The 19,646-nt window shown below is 42.3% G+C and overlaps 1 protein-coding gene across 1 annotated transcript in view; it reads left to right on the forward strand.

The window, feature by feature from the left end:
• The window catches only part of LOC126336103 (probable G-protein coupled receptor Mth-like 1), a 467,301-nt gene that overhangs the window by 437,676 nt on the left and 9,979 nt on the right, over nt 1-19,646 (forward strand). Inside the window, exon 4 of the mRNA XM_049999586.1 lies at nt 18,073-18,251. Coding sequence (XP_049855543.1) covers nt 18,073-18,251 — 179 coding nt within the window. The remainder of the gene's footprint in view (nt 1-18,072; nt 18,252-19,646) is intronic.

A 19,646-nucleotide genomic window follows, 5' to 3' on the forward strand; every position in this document is an offset into this window, starting at 1 on the left:
AGGACAAAATGTATTCATACAGCGGACTACTTTCAACCAAACAAACGGCTGACGCAGCCCCGGAGTGCATCCCACACTTGTGTAGTCGTGTGGGGGCCGTGAAGCAACAGCACGTCGGCGTGGGTACCGTGGAACAACAGAATGGTTCAAAAATGGCTGTAAGCACTATGGGGCTTAACATCTGAGGTCATCAGTCCCCTAAGGACATTACACACGTCCATACCCAAGGCAGGATTCGAACGTGCGACCGTAGCAGCAGCGCGGTTCCGGACTGAAGCGCCTAGAACCCTCGGCCATCGCGTCCAGCACAGCAGAATGGGCCGGAAGGGGAAGGAAATGACCATTGAGGAACGAAACACCGTTGTCGCCCAATATCTTCAACACAAGTCGTATGCAGCAGAAACGAAACAAAGTCAGTCAAGCGGTGAGAAACGCTAAGCTCAGACATGCCCGTACATTAGCTGACAATAGATGTAGACCAGCTATCCTGTGGAAAAATCTTCGTAGTCTCGGTTTAGGCAAAATAAAAGTTGCAGAAAATCACATGGTCCCAGCTGAAGAACTAAACCGTTTCTTCACGTTACCTACAACCAAAATTGTACCGCAAAAAAAAGAGAGAATCATTGATTACTTCATGAGGTTGAACGAATGTAGCAAAGAATAATTCTATCTACAGCACGTCACTTGCAGTACTGTCAAGAAAGCCATAATGTGGATTAGATCAGCATCTACCGGACATGATGGTATCACTATCCGGATGGTAAAACTTATTATTGACCAACTACTGCCCTCTATAACAGACATTTTCAACGATTCATTAATCACAAGTGTTTTCCCTGAGGCCTGGAAACTGAGACAAATTAAGCCACTGCCTAAAAAGGACATAGCCACAGCACCCTCTGACTACCGCCCCATCTGCCTTCTTCCTACACTATCAAAGGCCTTAGAATATATAGTTCATGACCAGCTCACCATCTACCTCACTACTAACAACCTATTAGACGAATACCAATCAGGTTTCCGTAAACATCGAAGCACAACATCTGCTCTGATAAAGGTGACAGATGACCTGAAACTTGCCATGGACAGACAAGAAGCGACTATCATTTGCTTCTTAGATTTCAGCAAAGCATTTGATACTGTCGACTACGACATCTTACTGGCCAAACTTAGCGGTCTAAGTTTCTCACGAAGTGCAGTGCAATGGTTTCGCTCATACATGACGTATCGTCAGCAACGCTTCCTATCTGGGAATATAAAATCACAATGGCGGCAGATAGTGTCAGGCGTTCCCCAAGGCTCAGTGTTAGGTCCTATACTCTTCTCTCTGTATGTCAACGATGTGTCATCGGTTCTGACCTATTGCAAATACCATATGTACGCTGATGACCTTCAGTTGTATCTAAGTGCGAAACCAAGCAATCACAAGAAAGCTATTGAAAATTTCAATACTGACCTCGATGCACTGTCAAAATGGGCACAGGACATAGGTCTAAAACTAAACCTACATAAAACCCAAGCGGTACTTGTTGGTCATTAGCCCAAAACATCGGGAATCCGTACCACCTCTTATCCTAAATGGAACAAATATTAACTTCTCTCCCTCAGCAAAGAGTTTGGGAGTAATAATAGATGAAAATCTAAATTGGACAGAGCACGTAACTGCAGTGTGCAAAACAGCATCAGCATCCCTTCATGTCCTACAAAAATATAAAAAACTCTTCCCTTTCGATCTGAAAAAGAAATTAGTACAAACGCTTATACTCCCAATCATTGACTACAGCGATATTATCCTACAAGGCCTCTCTCAGGAAAATTCCCGACGTCTAGAACTGGTCATGAATGCTTGCGTCCGATATATTTGTGACGTTCGACTTTTTGATCCCATTTCACCAGCATATGCAAAATTGTCCTGGCTGCGTGCAGAGAAACGCAGAGATTTCCATACACTCTGTCTCATCTACTGCCTTATAAATGTAAACTGTCCTTCATATCTCTCCTCGTCCCTAACGCTCATGTCGGAACAACATGACAGAAACAAACGTTCCCATCATAATAAAATCCTCTCTGTTCCACTGCATCGCTCAGTCACCTTCTCCAAGTCCTTTACAGTAGCGGGAACCCGACTCTGGAATAACCTCCCTCGTTATGTTAGAGAACTTAAAAGCATGTCCAGCTTCAAAAAACAGTTAATGGCGTATCTACTTAAGCAACAGTAATGCCTTCATCTGTACATGAATGCACTTCACCTCATTACTTCCCTCTTTCCCCCTCCTTAAATCTCCATTCCCCAAAACACACTAAACTAGTAAACATATACTTTACACACATCTGCACAAACCTTCATTACTATTGCCAATCCTTCTCATGTTTGTCATTATTATTTGATTTTTTTTACTGTTATTATTATTGCTTATTATTGCTTTTATCATAATCTGTATGTATAGCACCTGCTGTAAAAATACTGCCAGCATTTAATTTATTAGGTCTTAGTCATGTTTATCATTACATTTTTTTTACTGTTATTATTATTGCTTTTATCATAATCTGTATGTATAGCACCTGCTGTAAAAATACTGCCGCATTTACTTTATTAGGTCTTAGTCACTACTCTTTATTCATATTGTCACTAGAGTAAGCTAATACTCTCATTTAGACTATAGTCATGACGTAACTCTGATGTGTGAAATGCTGCATGTGTGGAACAAATAAATAAATAAAAATAAATATGTCGAAATTGCGAACATCATAGGACGAAGCCGAGCGACTGTGCTATCAATCATCAAGCGATATAAGGACAGAAGCTTACAAGAGAGACCAGAATGCTACTAAGAATCATCAAGAAAAACCCGAAAACGACAGCGTTGACACTATCCGCATATGTATATGACCACTTCCGAAAGGATATCACTCCAAGCGCATTTCGTACCAAATTTTTCGGGCTACAAAGCCAGGGTCCCGAGACGAAAGCCCTTCTTCAACAAAAAGAACAGGAAGTGGCGGATGGAATTCGCGAAACAGCATGTATCCAAGATATCAGACTTCTGGCATACTGTATTGTTTAGTGATGAAAGCAAATTTAATATCGTGCACAATAATGGTAGGATCTTGGTCTGGAGAAGACCGAATACAGACCTCGACCGAAACAACATTCAACTCACGGTGAAGCACGGAGGTGATGGAGTGATGGTATGGGACTGTATGTCAGCCTTCGGTGTGGGAAAATTAGTGTTTGTGGAAGGTACCATGGACTGATTTGTGTATATGAACATTCTCAAACAGAACTTACAACAGAGTGTTGACGCCTTGGGTCGTCCTAGAAATTATTACTTCCAACAGGACAATGATCCCAAACATACGGCGCAAATTGTCAGGCTGTTGTTGCTCTACAACAATCCACACACTCTTAAAACACCAGCTCAGAGTCTGGACTGTGGAGTGAGCTAGAAACACGAGTGAGAAAACACGACATCCGTAGTAAGGCCTCTTTGAAAGAGGCTGTCCTTCGAGAATGGGAAGGTATCACGTCGGAAACTACAAGAAAATTCGTCCATTCCACGCCACGGAGGTTGCGAGATGTAATACATCGGAAGGGTATGCATACGAAGTATTAAACATGTTCTGACTTTGTTAGAAGTGTCATCTTCTGTTGGTATATGAATACTTAATTCCCAGCTCAGTAGAGAACTTGGCAGGCGTTTTTGTATTTTGTTTTGTAAAGGCTCGTTCATTCTAGTTCTACATACCAGCATAGCTGCATTGGCGACTGGCCAGTGTGTATAGTGCATATCCAATTAGTGTTTTTGGTTTCGTATTGTCAATAAAGGCAGTTTACATTTCCACGCTCTAGTGTATGAATACTTATTTCCATTACTGTATATTCATCCCTGGAAGACATCATGCGAATACTTTTTGACCCCGGCTCTTGGTTTGATAATGTCCTCAGTTGGACAAGGAAGAGAACCGAAAAAGTTTTTTCAGGTATCTCATATCCAGCTGGAGCCAGTCACTGATGATTAGAAACCGTAGAGATAATAGACTGCGGGGATGTTACTCGATTAGCTAGAACACGGTTCTGATATCGGTTGGGAAGATGTTGGAAACTTTCTGCAAACGCTTCTTATGAACTCGTTCGAAGGACCATGGTCGCGCATTGTTGGATACCCGCAATGTCCGAGTAGTCTGCTTTCTCGGCCAACGCATGATGACTTTTCTTGAACACTCTATTCATTCTCAGATTTGGCGCGGATAGACCTCCTTTTGTTTCCCAGCCATAATTTAGCTCCGGAAAGGCTTACGCTTAGAGACGTTGAACGTGACCACGATGCTTCGAGCGGTTCCACAAGAAGCGTTTACTGGCAATTTCCAACAGATTTACTACTTGTGTCAGAAGTGTGATTTAGTTAGTGGTGGTTAGTTTACAGGCCAGTAAAAGTATTTCATTGATAACTTTTGTTTCCTTTATTTCCTGAGACCGTTCACCGAATTTTATCAGACGCACTTTCTAAAATACGGCTGAGAACAGCGGACTACAAGAATAACTGATATTTCTTAAAAGACATCATAGTCGCCATTGATTGTATGAAATATTTATTATTGCGATTGCAATTTCGGCCTTAGGGCCATTTTCAAGTAACACTGTAAAAGCTACCTAAACAAAAAAAAAATCAAGCACAAGTTGTATATACATAATTAAACAAACATTTCATTAAGATCAACAGTGATTCATAAAACTGTATAGTTATTTTTGGACCCTTACCGTAAACATTTTAAGCAATTTCGATGGAATAGTATACATATTTACTTAGTCTTGTTTGCTATAATAGAGCCTGGTTGAAGGAGGCATCCTGTATTTGTGCGGATGAATTGGATTGCTGGCCAGCGTTTTACGCCATTCAAATTCGTAAAATTTATACGCATACAAAGTATATATTTATCATAGCTCTGTCTTTATCTCATTTACGAGCACTTAAGTCAGTGTGAGAGCTTTTAACAAGAACACATGTATTATCCCCTATTGTGTTATAAATAAATACTCCCATCCTATCCTACTCATAGCACTATTTAGAAAGCTGTATGACGTCGACAGACGAAAAGACTTTACGATGTAATGCTTCTAAGTTGTATCCTTGGTGTGTACTATATTTGCTACGTGTGCATGCAGTATCTTTAGTAAATGCATTTTCGAGCCAACAGACTTAGCTCCACACGTTGTCAGTGCACCTGAACTCTTATTTGTGATAGATTATAAGAACGATGGTAACACTGACAATACATCACATATTTAACGACATTTTACGATGTAATAAGTGTCATACTCATCGGATCTTGTGGGGCTCTTGCTGTCAAAAGGCTACATTTTGACGACGACATTTACTCATGTCAGATAGTAAGTTATGTATATTTCTCATCAATTTTTATAATTACGCTACCATCTTAATGGCATGTTTGTTTAATTATGTATATACACCCTGTGCTTCATTTTTGTTTTTTTTGTGTTTAGGTAACTTTTGCAGTGTTACTTGAATATGGCCCTAAGGCCGAAATAGCAATCCTAATAATAAATACTTTAGACACTCAACGGCGACTATGATGTCTTTTAAGAAATACAAAAGACTATGAATCCCAGCCATGAGAAGTTAATCAAATAATTGATAAGTTCGCATGCGGCCCGCGGGCCGCAGTTTGACCCTCACTGCTCTAGACCGTTCTTTGCACCTCTGATACTCCGTCTGCTGTTTTTTTATAGCATTTTGTAAGACTGACTGCCGAGGAAACACATCGCCCATCAGCGGCAGTAGTCTTCCCTTTCTTCCGCGAGAGAGTATGTTGTTTCATGATGATCTTTTTCGGATAGGATGCTATCTTTGAGCTATTACGTCTCTGCTTCCGTTTTTCATTTTGTCTGTAGTAGATGAGAGAGTCGTCTTTGGTTTCCTGAGCGCCATATAAGGAGGGCACATTTTTGATTAATTAGAGGCCATGATCCGAATTGTAACTTCCTCTCTTAAATAAATAGGGGAGTTCTTAGAACAATCTTCCACATTCTGTATTTGTATCAAATCCCCATTTTTTTTTTTTGTTTTAGAGAAATTTACTAGAAAATCTGTAACATTTGCTTGACAACACAGCCATTCTCCTGGAACAAAGGAAACATACGCCCTTATCGGGGGACGCCGTTTCAGAGTAAAACAAAATGTTGCAATCAGAAAGATAGGAGAGGAAAGAAACAGGTATAGATAAATAACGGAAGATAAATAAAGACACATATTAGACACTGCTAATATATTAATGACAATCATTAACAAAACGTTGAATAATACAGTTTTCAAAGTTAAATTTTAGGCGAAATATCAAAACCTTTCGAAATTAAAATATGCGTGAGACGACGGATGGTCAGCCTCCATTATTATCAAGATTTTTTTAAAATAAGAAAACGGTACGAGAAAGGGGAGAAAGAACTGAGAAAGAGGTTACAAATCAAGCGTCTTAAAGTCGCGTGAAGCGAGCATCGCCTGTGCAGTAGGCTGCCCGCCGCACGCCTGCCCTGGTTCGCGGCTGGCGCCTGCAGAGCCTCTAGGCGAACGTCTGGCCGTGATTTATGGGTCGCCATTTCCGTTTCCCAGTCGCTGTCTCACCGGTTACAGGCGCCGGCCACGCGGACAGCAAACAGCCGCCATGCTGTTCTGTACACGCCGGTGGGAGGGAGGGCGCAAACAAAGGGAATGAACAACATACGTGCCTCTGCGAAGTTAGAGAAAGGCAAATGAACTGCACGAGAATTCGACAATACGGGGCCGCCTTTTAAATCTTGTCAGTCAGCCTGAAATTTCACTGTATACAGGGTGATTTAGCCGCCCCTACTCATCCGCCTTATGCAACCCGCAGAACGTCTGTATCAGGAACGTCATCAAGACAGGCGAGAGCCACGTAATCGATTGCTTTGGGTAACTGTTAGCAAACGGAATCATACTGGAAAAATACAAGTGAGGTTTGGCCATGAGTTACACGGTATTTTTGGACCTTGCCTCTGCCATACTTATTCTAGCGTCTCCGTCTTCCTGTGCGTACTTAGCGGTATAAATCATATAGGTTTGTGATTTCTCTGAAAGTTTATTCCGTTTATTGCAGTTAATCTTACGTAAATGGTTCAGAAACATTGCCTTACAAAGTGTGTTTCACCATCGAAAACAACGAAATTAACAGGAGATATTAAAATGGGAAATGTGGAAATAACTTTCCGATATATAGCCCAATGCAAAGATTAGCATGTGACCCGCATTATTAAAGTGCCAAAGTAGTTTTCTGAACATAGCCTGTACGTTATGACTAATTGTAAGATGTCTTCGTATACTTTTCCAAGTATTCTGCGACATTTGACAATGTGCTTCGCATTTCCAGAACTAAGTGGCCAACAACATTGTTCTGTCATGTAAGGTTGAATAAAATGACATGCTAGGGACAGCTGCATCATCTTGTGTAATAATCTTTTAACTGGGTAACATACAGAAAATTTGTCGCTTCCACATCTCCCATTTTGATATCTCTTGTTAATTTCGTTGTTTCTGATGGTGAAATACGCACCATTTTCGAAAGCGCTACGGTCGCAGGTTCGAATGGCGTCTGGCAGGGATGTGTGTGATGTCCTAAGGTTAGTTAGGTTTAAGTAGTTCTAAGTTCTACGGGACTGATGACCTCAGAAGTTAAGTCCCATAGTGCTCAGAGCCATTTGAACCAATTTTCGAAAGATTAAGTACAATAAACGGAATAAACTTACATAGACATCCAAAACCTGTATGACTACGCTGCTAATTATACAAAAATTAGAGATAGTTGAACAAGTATAGCAGAAGTAAGGTATGGGTTGATCCTAAAATGCTATGTAAGTCAGTACTTACATGTATTTTTCACGATATGACCTCATTTACTAACAGTTGGCCAGGACTCTGGGAAGGAACTCATATCGATTATGTGGCTGTCGCATGTCTGAATGATGTTCGTGATATACGAGTAGATGTAGTGCGGAGAGCATAAAACAAATTAGCCGGTTCAACTGAATCGCCCAGTATAGTGGCTGAAGTAGGCCACCTAATCACTGTACTGATATGAATATATTACAAAGTTCTGTGCATTCATGTACGTCGAGAGATTTTTTAAAACTATACCTGACAACGAGGATAAAGTACACCCGCAATGGTATCTGAAACGACCCTACTTTCTATAACGTGATATGGATACGAATCTGGAACTGACAAGTGATTTTGAAGCATGCATCCACTGATGGCTATTTCCACCTTTCGCTTTCAATAGGGGTCAAATTCAGTTAGTGCCCTTATTTCTGTTGTGCCCACAGCACCTAATATAAACACAGGATTTCCGATGAGCTCGCAACGGATCTTAAAACAGAACATTACACTTCCTAATGAAAAACGTGAAGCACCTAAAGACATGGTCATACGTCACTGCAACATGGTACACGTACACACTGCCAGCAGATATGTAAAATGATCACAGTCGCAGTTCTCTCTGACTGGTTGAACAGCCACAAGAGTGCGACAATGTTCTTTACGCTTAGTGTTATCACCAGGTCTGGTAGGGTATATAAGGGGGGTGAACGTCGTCAGATGTAGACGTGAGACAACGTTATCAGTACCCGACAAAGCTTAAAAGGGGCTTCATTCTGAGTCTCCATTCAGTCACCTGGTCAAATCGTGCAGTATCTAGGTTTGTGGCGTATTCGATGTGACAGTGGACCGATGTTGGAACCGAGCGATGTGAGCTGATATAGTAGTTAGCGCACTGGGCTCGCATTCTGGAGGGCGAAGATTCAAGTCTGCAACCTATCATCGTGATTTAGGTTTTCTTTGATTTTCCTAAATGGCTGCAGGGAAACCTCTGAAAGGACTTGGCCGATTTCTCCTCCAACCTTGAAAGCATTCCGAGCGTCCTATCAAGGTGATTTAAGTTCTCAGAGATTTCCCTAAATTGCTCCAGGAAAATGCTGGGATGGCACCTTTGAAAGAGCACGGCTGATTTTAATTAGATATTTATTTAACCTGATCAGATTAGGGCCATCAGACCCTCTCTTGCATTGGACCAGTGTTCCACACATGCAGCTTTTCACACATCAGAGTTACATCAAGACAATAGTTTAAATAAGAAAATAAGATTACTGTAGTGACAATAGGAATAAAAGATTAATGACTAAGACCTAATAAAGTAAATGCTGGCAGTATTTTTACAACAGGTGCTATACATACAAATTATGATAAAAGCAATAATAATAACAGGAAAAAAAATCAAATAATAATGATAAACATGAGAAAAATTGGCAATAGTAATGAAGATCTGTACATTAATATATTGGTGTGTAAAGTAGATGTTTACTAGTATAGCGAGTTTTGGGGAAGGGAGATTTAAGGAGGGGGAAAGAGGAAAGTAATGAGGTGAAGTGCATTCATATACAGAGGAAGGCATTACTGTTGCATAAGCAGATACGTCATTGACTGTTTTTTGAAGCCGGATATGTTTTTAAGTTCTCTAGCATAACGAGGGAGGCTATTCCAGATTCGGATTCCCGCTACTGTTAAAGACTTCGAGAAGGTGACTGAGCGATGCAGTGGAACAGAGAGGATTTTATTATGATGGGAACGTGTGTTTCTGTCATGTTGTTCCGACATAAGCGTTAGGGACGAGGAGAGATATGAGGGACAGTGTACATTTATAAGGCAGTAGATGAAACAGTGTGTATGGAAATCTCTGCGTTTGTTTCACGCAACCAGGACAATTTTGCATATACTGGTGAAATGCGATCAAAAAGTCGAACGTCACAGATATATCGGACGCAGGCATTCATGACCAGTTCCAGATGTCGCGAATTTTCCTGAGAGAGGCCTTGTAGGATAATATCGCTGTAGTCAATGATTGAGAGTATAAGCGTTTGTACTAATTTCTTTTTCAGATCGAAAGGGAAGAGTTTTTATATTTTTGTAGGACATGAAGGGATGCTGATGCTTTTTTACACATTGCAGTTACGTGATCTGTCCAATTTAGATTTTCATCTACTATTACTTCCAAATTCTTTGCTGAGGGAGAGAAGTTAATATTTGTTCCATTTAGGATAAGAGATGGTACGGATTCCCGATGTTTTGGGCTAAGGGCTAATGAGCTTAGAGTGACCAACAGATTTTCTCCCCTAACCTTGAAAACAATCCGAGCTTGTGATCTGTCTTTAATGACCTCGATGTCGATTGGAGATTAAACCTTAATCTTCCTCGTTCCTTCTTCTGATGTTGGACTGCATGGAAACGTGAAGGCAGGCAAACTTGTCGCCAAAGTTACGGCTGGGAGGACCGCCATATTACGCATCAAGGACACCGTAACCCTTTCACCATCTGCGGCTGCCATTCGAGAACAAATAATTGACTCTCTGGAATATTGTGTGTTATACCACATCATTCGTCGGAGATAGCAGCAGCCTGACTAGGGAATTACCATCCCATGGATACGCTGTCATTTACACAACACACGTGGCCCATTTGGAGAGGTACCGTGATTGGGAAGCGCGGAATGCTGATGAATGGTGTCAGAGAGTGGTCAGCGATGCATCGTAGTTCTGTACTACCCTGGACGACGCCCGTGGCGAGTATCGCTGCGACCTGGAAGAGATACCTTGCTTCCAACGTTGGAGAGGCACACCGGTGTTGGTTCAAATGGCTCTGAGCACTATGGGACTTAACATCTATAGTCATCAGTCCCCTAGAACTTAGAACTACTTAAACCTAACTAACCTAAGGACATCACACAACACCCAGCCATCACGAGGCAGAGAACATCCCTGACCCCGCCGGCACACCGGTGTTACTCCTGGCAGCATGGTGTGGGGAATCATTGTTATATGAATTCACACATTGGCTAGTAGGGGGAGGGGGGGGGGGGATGGTGCGTCGTGGACACCCTGCGTCCTCATGTGTCACCTCTCATGCGACAGTATTGTAGTACCATTTTCCAAGAGTACAATGGACGTCATTCACCCGCGGCACGTGTGTTCAAAAAAAAAAAAATGTTCAAATGTGTGTGAAATCTTATGGGACTTAACTGGTAAGGTAATTAGTACCTAAGCTTACACACAACCTAAATTATCCTAAGGACAAACACACACACCCATGCCCGAGGGAGGACTCGAACCTCCACCGGGACCAGACGGACAGTACATGACTGCAGCGCCTGAGACCACTCGGCTAATCCCGCGCGGCATGTGTGTCTACGAAATGTGTGGGTGCTGTTGAGATAATTTAAAGTATTCCCACGTTGGGCAGAATCTCCAGATCTATCCACGACAGAAAATATGTGTGACCAGCTCGGTTGTCAACTACGTCCCAGTGCCAGCATCCAGAATACCAAGGACCAATTACAAAAAAGGCGTGGGCCAGCTCAGCCTTTTCGAGAAATCCTTCTCATCCGAATCAGCAAATGCACCGAGACCGGAGGGCGTGCGACGTTATACTGCTAAGAGAACTCACACTTCCAAGGTGTTTGTAAATTTGACTCGATTTTGTAATCGCTGCAATAACATCACATCTCTTCTCAAGCCGCGAAGTATTCTTTCTGTTCCTCCTCTCCTTTTGCGTGCTTCAGATTTTTTGATCGCGAATATATTTCCTAAGACAGTGCTTCATAACCAATCCGAAAGGCTTCGAGCTGAAAAGATTCAATTTTTTCGCAAGCATAAAGCGGCAAAATACCTAATTCTGAATGCGTGAATCCGAATGTTGCGACATTTCTTCTTATTTAAAAAAGGGAGCCCAGACGATTCTCTACGGTGTGCGCGATTGCTGCGTTGTGTGGCTTAACCACATCGCCGAGAAGTCTGGAGACTGCGGCGCGTTCTCGGAATAGAAGCGTCCTTCCGGTCTGTCTGCGTCGCCGGATCTCCGTGTCTATCTGAGCAGCTCAAAGTTGAGTCTGGCTTACACCGCAGAGAATGGAGGCGAACACACGCTAACGAGCATACGCAGACAGTCCGCCAGTGTTGACTACCATTAGACTGTATGTGCGAATAAGCGTTTAAACTAGAGGAAACAGAAGACAGACGAGATAACGTGCAAAGCTTATTGTTGTTTGGCGCTAATAACTGGCAAACAAGATGCAACGCTACATGGGCACAGCCACGATGCGAAACTCGCGTATGCCGGGATCATTGACTTTTCGCTTAGTGAAAGCACTGTTTTTGAGGACGTGCGAATTTAGATCTCTGAATGTGTGCGTGAACGTGAACTCCGTGAGAGAGTGCACATCACATTGAATTGCAGCGCCAGAATTATATCAAATCTTCACACGTAATTATGTCAGTCGACTCTTTTCGTTGGCTTCTCATTACAAGTGAGGCGGAAATTTAGGAGCAGAACACTAATTACCGAACACCAACACAACCTGAAGAAAGGCTAGCGTTCACTATCTGCTTATTATCAACGGGAAAGTGATTGTTTCGCATTTCAGTAGCAGACATAGATTGATTCCGTGATGATGTTACACACTTTCAGGGGGTGATACTCTCTCCGTCCGAACAGACCTTGGAAGGCCCAACGGTACCGACCGGCCGCCATGCCATCCTCAGCGACAGGCGTCACTGATTGCAGATGTGGAGGGACACGTGGTCAGCACACCACTCTCCCGGCCGTATGTCAGTTTACGAGACCGGAGCCGCTACTTCTCAAGCAATTAGCTCCTCAGTTTGCCTCACAAGGGCTGAGTGCACCCCGCTTGCGAACAGCGCTCGGCAGACTGGATGGTCACCCATCATCCCAGCTCGACTGCGCTTAACTTCGGTGTTCTGACGGGATCCGGTGTTACCACTGCGGCAAGGCCGTTGGCAGCGGGTGGCAGAGAGGGGTAAATGTATCAGTTTGTGGTAAGGGACCGTAGTCCGGAAACTACTACCGAGTCCAAAGTTATAAGGGAAAATTGTTCTGATACCTCTGACGTAGATCTCTTCTGCTGCAGGCTCTTTGGTTGTCATATTTTGAGATTTTTTTTTGAATCCGCAGGCTTTAATAAACAAGACAAACACAGATCTCTTGTCTCCAGTTTGACTACATCAAATAACATTCACTTCAGGGCTTTGGGGAAATCAGGAAAAATCTGTCTCTGGGTAGCCGATCGGGATTATATTCGCCGTGCTCTATGATACGAGTCCATTGTACCACCTCACTTGGTCGCGAATCCGGTCACGGTGTGGCTCTTCCACTTGCCTTGCCAGGTAGACTTCTTTCTGAGATACTGTATAAACAGGACATGAATCGTGATGCATAAGTTCCATTGATAACGTCCCAGTGAGAAGTAATAAGGTGAATTAGAAATTATAGCTAAATGAGGTGCATATAAGCCCACATCCATATTCCGCAAATACTTATGGAATGCATGTGATTGGGTCCTTTCCATTGTACTACGTATTAGGATTTCTTCCCACTGCTTCTGTGAGCAGACTACAGGAAGAACGACTGCTGAAATGCACCTGCGTGCACTGTGTTAGCCTAGTCTTGACTTGGTAGCCCTTGTAGTAGCTACACATACAGAGCTGTAATAAATTCCCACATTCCTCAATTACTAATTGTTCTTGAGAATTCGTAGGTGGGCTTTTGGTGATCGGTAAGAGCCTGCCTATTCATGTTTTTGAGCATTTCCATGAGCCTCCTTTATATGTGTATTCAGTATTCCCTGTTAGGCCAATAAGGCTTGGAATTTTGGTGTATACCAGGACTACAGACATGTACCTACAAGCAGACAAAATTAACTTCATCTTTATGAGGTAATAATAATTCCGCGTGGCGCAGTGGCGGAGTACAATTCTTTCAATTGAATACCATTTTGTTATACAACCGGAGAAAGAGGGCCTATGCTTTGAAGCACAATCTGAACCACATGTTGTTCCTGACGACATCACTAGCTTAGCGCTCAGTACTTCGGTGGCATAATTTTGGAAACTTGTGGAAGGTCTTGTCGGACCAAACTGCTGAGGTCATCCGTCCCTAAGTTTACGCACTACCTAATCTAACTTAAACTATCTTACGCCAAGGACAACACACACACTCACCCATGCCCGAGGGAGGACTCGAACCTCTGACGGGGGCAGCCGCGCAAACCATTACAAGGCGCCTCACACCTCGCGGCTACCCAGCTCGGCAATCGTTGGCGTAGACTGTATGCCTGCAGACATATATTTGTTTTTATTTAATCGAATTTTTATGTTGTTCACAAATTCCAACACCTTCTAAGCTTTTCACGCTAATTAAGGCCTTACAAGCATGGTATTTTCCGAATGTACTTCTGATCGAAAAGCGATTCTGGTAGCTACAGTCCAAAGCTTTTGTTAATCATGGCCTTTTGCGTTGTTGTGGAGATATTCCCATAGCAAGTTTCATCACCTAACAAATATTTCTGTATACCTAACCGGAAAGTAAAATGCCAGTTTTCATACACTTAGCTTTAAAAATTTTTTGATGTAACGAAATATTTTCTTAAAATTTTCGTCCCTATTGCACTCCCTTAGTGGTTGAATTCCAGAAAAGTCAAACACCAGTTGTGATAGATGTAGCCTTAAATATTCTTTATTAGTTCTTTAGTAATTATTTATCTTAAAAAAAACTTTCACCCACTAGTTAGCCCCTTAGTAGTTGAATTTCCAAAAATGCTGAAACACGCATTTTTTTCTGACTAAGAAACCAAATACCAGTTTTCGTAGTTCTAGCCTCAAAATTCCCGTAACAGTGACATACTTTCAAAAAGCCTTTGGTCCCCTGTTTCATTCTCTTACGAGTGGAATTTCTGACAACCCCTTCTTAAACGTTGTCTACAGTATAAGATCCACATACTCTCAAAATTTCAAGCTCTATACTTACCGGTACTGGACCGGGCGATGATGAGAGTCAGTCAGGGCATTGCCTTTTATATGTAGAGATTGATACGCGAAGGGCAGATTAAAGGCAGACGGAAAATTTACGTAGCTGGGATTCGATCGTGCTACCTCTTGGTTTCCAGGTATGGCCATCTCGCCCTACTGCCAGGATTTTCTTCAGGTGAAAAAACTATATGATTATCCACCATATACTCGATCGCATTGACGTTTATCATAAACGAACGTCTATGATCCTTAAAAATAGAGGCCTTCAGTCTACATTATTAGCAAGTGTGGCTAACAAGTTTTGCTTTTAATTTTCCTTTGAATTATGGATTCTCAAATTGAAATACGAAACCTTGGAAAAGAAGGCAGTTTATATGGAAATTTTGTGTTCTGTCTAGTTCGAAAATTATGACTGTGTAAATCGTAATTCAAATGAAACTGAGTTTTATTATTTACAAAATCATGTTTAGACATACCTCTATGATATTTGTTATAATTTCGGTTAAAGCGTAAAGTCATGGGCATAGTGATAGAGATTTGGCCCTAATAGAGGGGAACAACATAATCTTTCACCTATAAAACTGCATTCCACTTATTGCCAACGCCTAGGATAATGGATTCCTCGTGTGCAAGATGGAACCAGAGGGTACCAGGATTCTTAGCGCACTAGACCGCGGGTTGTAGAGAGGCTCACTCAAGATAACTGAGTGTGTCTGGCTACACATTCCAGTTGACAACCCCACGACGTTAGGGGGAAGGGAAAGTCACAACATCCAGCAACCGTGGACTTGTCAAAGCAGTGCAAATAAGCCGAGTGGTGCTGGGAAAAGAAATCTGCCGCAAGATAACATTACAGTTTCCCCTATCTCGCGCGATAAAATTCTGCCAGTAAAAAGCAGCAAGAAGAAAGCCTTACTTGACATGTGCGCTGTATCCCAGCTGAAAAACGGAATTTCTGTAAGCTAGTATCAAGCGAATCATGGATTTGCACATATGTCTGGCAAAATCCCTTGATTGAGAAGAGAAAATATATAGTTGACTGTATATGTTTAGTGTAACTGCAACATGAATAGTGTTAAATCTATTCCATACCCTCTGTTGCCACTTGTGCAGAATTGTATTGCAGTAAACATGGCCGGTTGTTGTGGCTGAGCGGCTCTAGGCGCTTCAGTCCGGAACCGCGCTGCTGCTACGGTCTCAGGTTCGAATCCTGCCTCGGGCATGGATGTGTGTGATGTCCCTAGGTTAGTTAGATTTAATTGGTTCTAAGTCTAGGGGACTGACGACCTCAGATGTTAAGTCCCATAGTGCTTAAATCCATTTGAACCAGTAAACATTTGTCTTTTTCACCTGTGTTGTTGAACTTCCTCAAAATAAGATTTCTATTTATGCAACAGTTAACACATAAAGATGAGATTGTTTCAGCAGCAAAACGTTGTAACTGCTCCTATTCAAAGTTGTTCGTCCAGGAAAATAATTAAGATAGCGCTATTCTTTTCATAGACAACATAAGTAATTGTGTAATAACTGTTAAAAAGTATGCAAAATGACGGTATACCTCACGTACACTTCGTTCATCAGGAAAGCCCATGTATGGTTAAAATATAAAATCATAAAACATCTACTGCAGAGAACACTTTAGCAATATTAATGTCAGATTACCATTTCTCATTCATTGCTCGCTAGAACACACACCATTTGTTCGACATTATATGAACGATAATAGTTATTGAATGTTTTGTGAATGAAACTGTCAGTGCAGACAAGAAAAATTTGCGTATACAGTATACAGCTAGCTCTGCTGCTGGATCGGCGATTCCCTCCCTTAAAATGAAAGAACCTCTTAACGCAATATTAACTTAACATGTCATTGTAACTGACTTCATAAACCCCAGCCACAAATTAGCGTAGCGCGCGGCCATAACGTCGAATATTGCGCGTCGTAGCTCGTTGCGGCCAAACGTCAAAATATATCATCGCTCTCCCTTCGCCGTTAAAAATAATTTCGATATTTTAGCTATATTTTGCACGCGGCAACCTACATCTTAAAACATACCAAATGTGAACGCGGCAATCTATGTCCCACAACCCCGACAAACGTGAACTGGCCAGCGACTACACTCTTAACTGCAAGCTTCTCGAAATAAGCACAATGGTTTACTTATTTTGGAGGTACACAATAACTGTGGGCAATAACGAAAATAAAACCAGTTCACTATGAAGCTGTAATGTCAGATTATAAGTTGTCGAAAAATCAATTTTTCTGGCGAATTGTTTCTTCAGTATCGAATGAGGAAGTCTGCATAGCGGAGAACGCGCGCGAATCCCAAAACAGGACTGCTTTTTGTCCGCAGCTCGTGGTCGTGTGGTAGCGTTCTCGCTTCCCGCGCCCGGGTTCGATTCCCGCGTGGGGTCAGGGATTTTCTCTGCCTCGTGATGACTGGGTGTTGTGTGATGTCCTTAGGTTAGTTAGTTTTAAGTAGTTCTAAGTTCTAGGGGACTGATGACCACAGCAGTTGAGTCCCATAGTGCTCAGAGCCATTTGAACGATTTTTTTTATGACCATCGATGTTAAGTCCCATAGTGCTCAGAGCCATTTTTGAGGGTTTTTCTTTGCGTGAAAAAGAAAATTTTTAATGAGAAGTTATCTACAGAACCGGATGTAGTTTCGGATCATGCACGTAAAGAAAATTTTTTAGGCACTTTGGATGACTTCAAATTAATGAAAACAGCAGTGTGCCACTTCGACGTCTCCGCCACGTGTCCCCTCTCTGACGACGAGCAGAAGTGGCGCGGGCAACGAAGTGTCCCCGCCACGCCATATCTGTGTGATTTGAGCCAGTAAGACTTTCGTAGAGGACGTATCACAATTAGTAACGGTCGCTTGTGGCGCTAAATCGTGATGGTCGCCAGTGGTGCTAAAGCGCAAGATTTGTACACGCGTATATCACAATTAGCCGCGGAAACTGACACGGGTAGAAAGTGTACGCTGTAAAAGGACGCGAGACATAGGTGTTCCGTTAACCACAAAAGGCTTAAAAACGTAAAGACAGCATTTTCCTCTGCAGATGACTGTAAACTTCGATGCCTTTGGTAATTTAAAAAATTGCACACTCCCAGAAAAGAACTTTCGTGTCCTGAAGCCTGCATTTATTTATTTTCTTCTTCCACAGGGATCTGCGGCCAACGAGCATGGACAAACGGCAGGAGGTGTGCCGGCTGCGACTGTTCCGACTGTATGCATGGGGCGGCCCTCTACTGATAATGTCGGTGGCTGCCATTGTGGACTTGGTTCCAGCGGACGATTCCATTCTGAGGCCAAAGTTTGGTGAGAAGAGGTGTTGGTTTTATGGTAAGTAATGAAGGAATAATTGGGGTCTTTCTCTATAGAGGGCGTCAGGGAAGTAGTGACGAATATCAGAGAGCTATAGAACAAACAAAATTTATTGAAAATGTAATGTTTTTTTAAGTAACATCTCCCATTTATGTATGAAAAATTATGTCCCCCATATGGCCACCCAAGGCCGCGCGGCAACGAGCAATGCGTTCATTGAAGTTCTCGATGACGCTTTCATGAACATCTGGTGGGATCCTTCAGTTGGTCTATTGTTTCTGGTTTCTTCACGTACATTTTTGATTTCACAAATCCCCACAAAAAAAGTCACAAGGCGTAAGGTCGCATGATCTGTCATGCCATTCCTGGCTGTCACGCAAAGAGATCATTTTTTGAGAAAACTTTTCATTCAGCAGAGCAATCATTTCATGTGTCGTGTGACATGCCGCATTGTATTGTTCAGACCAAAAATCGTCATTTTCATCAGTAAGAGGGAAAAAACCAATCAGAAAGCGTGTTTCGGTAACGGTCGCCGTTCACAGTGGCGGCAGCGCCCTCATCATTTTCAGAGAAAGTTGGTACGGGCCGATCACTCCTCGTGCCTAAAACTCACACCACACAGTCGTGCGTTGTGGATGCATCTCATCTTCTACGATCACTCGCGGATTTTCATTGCTCCAAGTTCTGCAGTTCTACTTATTGACATATCCACTGAGGTGGAAGTGCGCCTCATCTGAAAAAATTATTCTTTTTGTTAAGTTCTCGTTCTCCGCTTGTCGAATCAAGACCCATTGAGAAAATTGATGTCTCTTTCCATGATATGCTGGCTTCAGCCCCCACCCTTAAATTCAAAAAAAATTGTTCCAGGATCTCCCCCTCTCCAGGAACAAATCCAACCCCTGAAATTTTCTCTTCCCAGGGAAACCTTTTAGCTATTACATGTATGCTCTTCAACCTCACATTATTGGAGCTTAGCCTATAAATTGTAAGGTGCAGGTGTGCCAGCATCTTGGAGGTAAGGTCTCAATGCATGACTGAAGTAGAGTCAGCTTGTAAAAGGTGTGGATATGTCAAGATATTTTAATGTAAATGTCTTTGAAGCTGCCAAATACGTTGAAAAGGTAGTGCCCTTCTTTTATGCCCCTGACCCAGTCCAGGACCTACTCACCTATTTTGGTACTATGATAGGAGCACTTTTCATTCTGGTTACCAACTTTTACTCTACCACAATACTGACATTAGACCACCATAGCTTGGCAACTGGTATAGATTTTTGTTGACTTGGGTGACCACTGATTCGGTATACGTTTTTTATAGCCTTTTGAACCATGTTGCTTGTATTGTGGCAATAGATAAAGCTTTCACAAGACAACCATTCATTGCATGTCTTTGTTTACCTTAGACGTAGAAGTG

Source organism: Schistocerca gregaria, chromosome 1 (genome assembly GCF_023897955.1).
Source record: "Schistocerca gregaria isolate iqSchGreg1 chromosome 1, iqSchGreg1.2, whole genome shotgun sequence".
Lineage (NCBI taxonomy): Eukaryota > Metazoa > Arthropoda > Insecta > Orthoptera > Acrididae > Schistocerca > Schistocerca gregaria.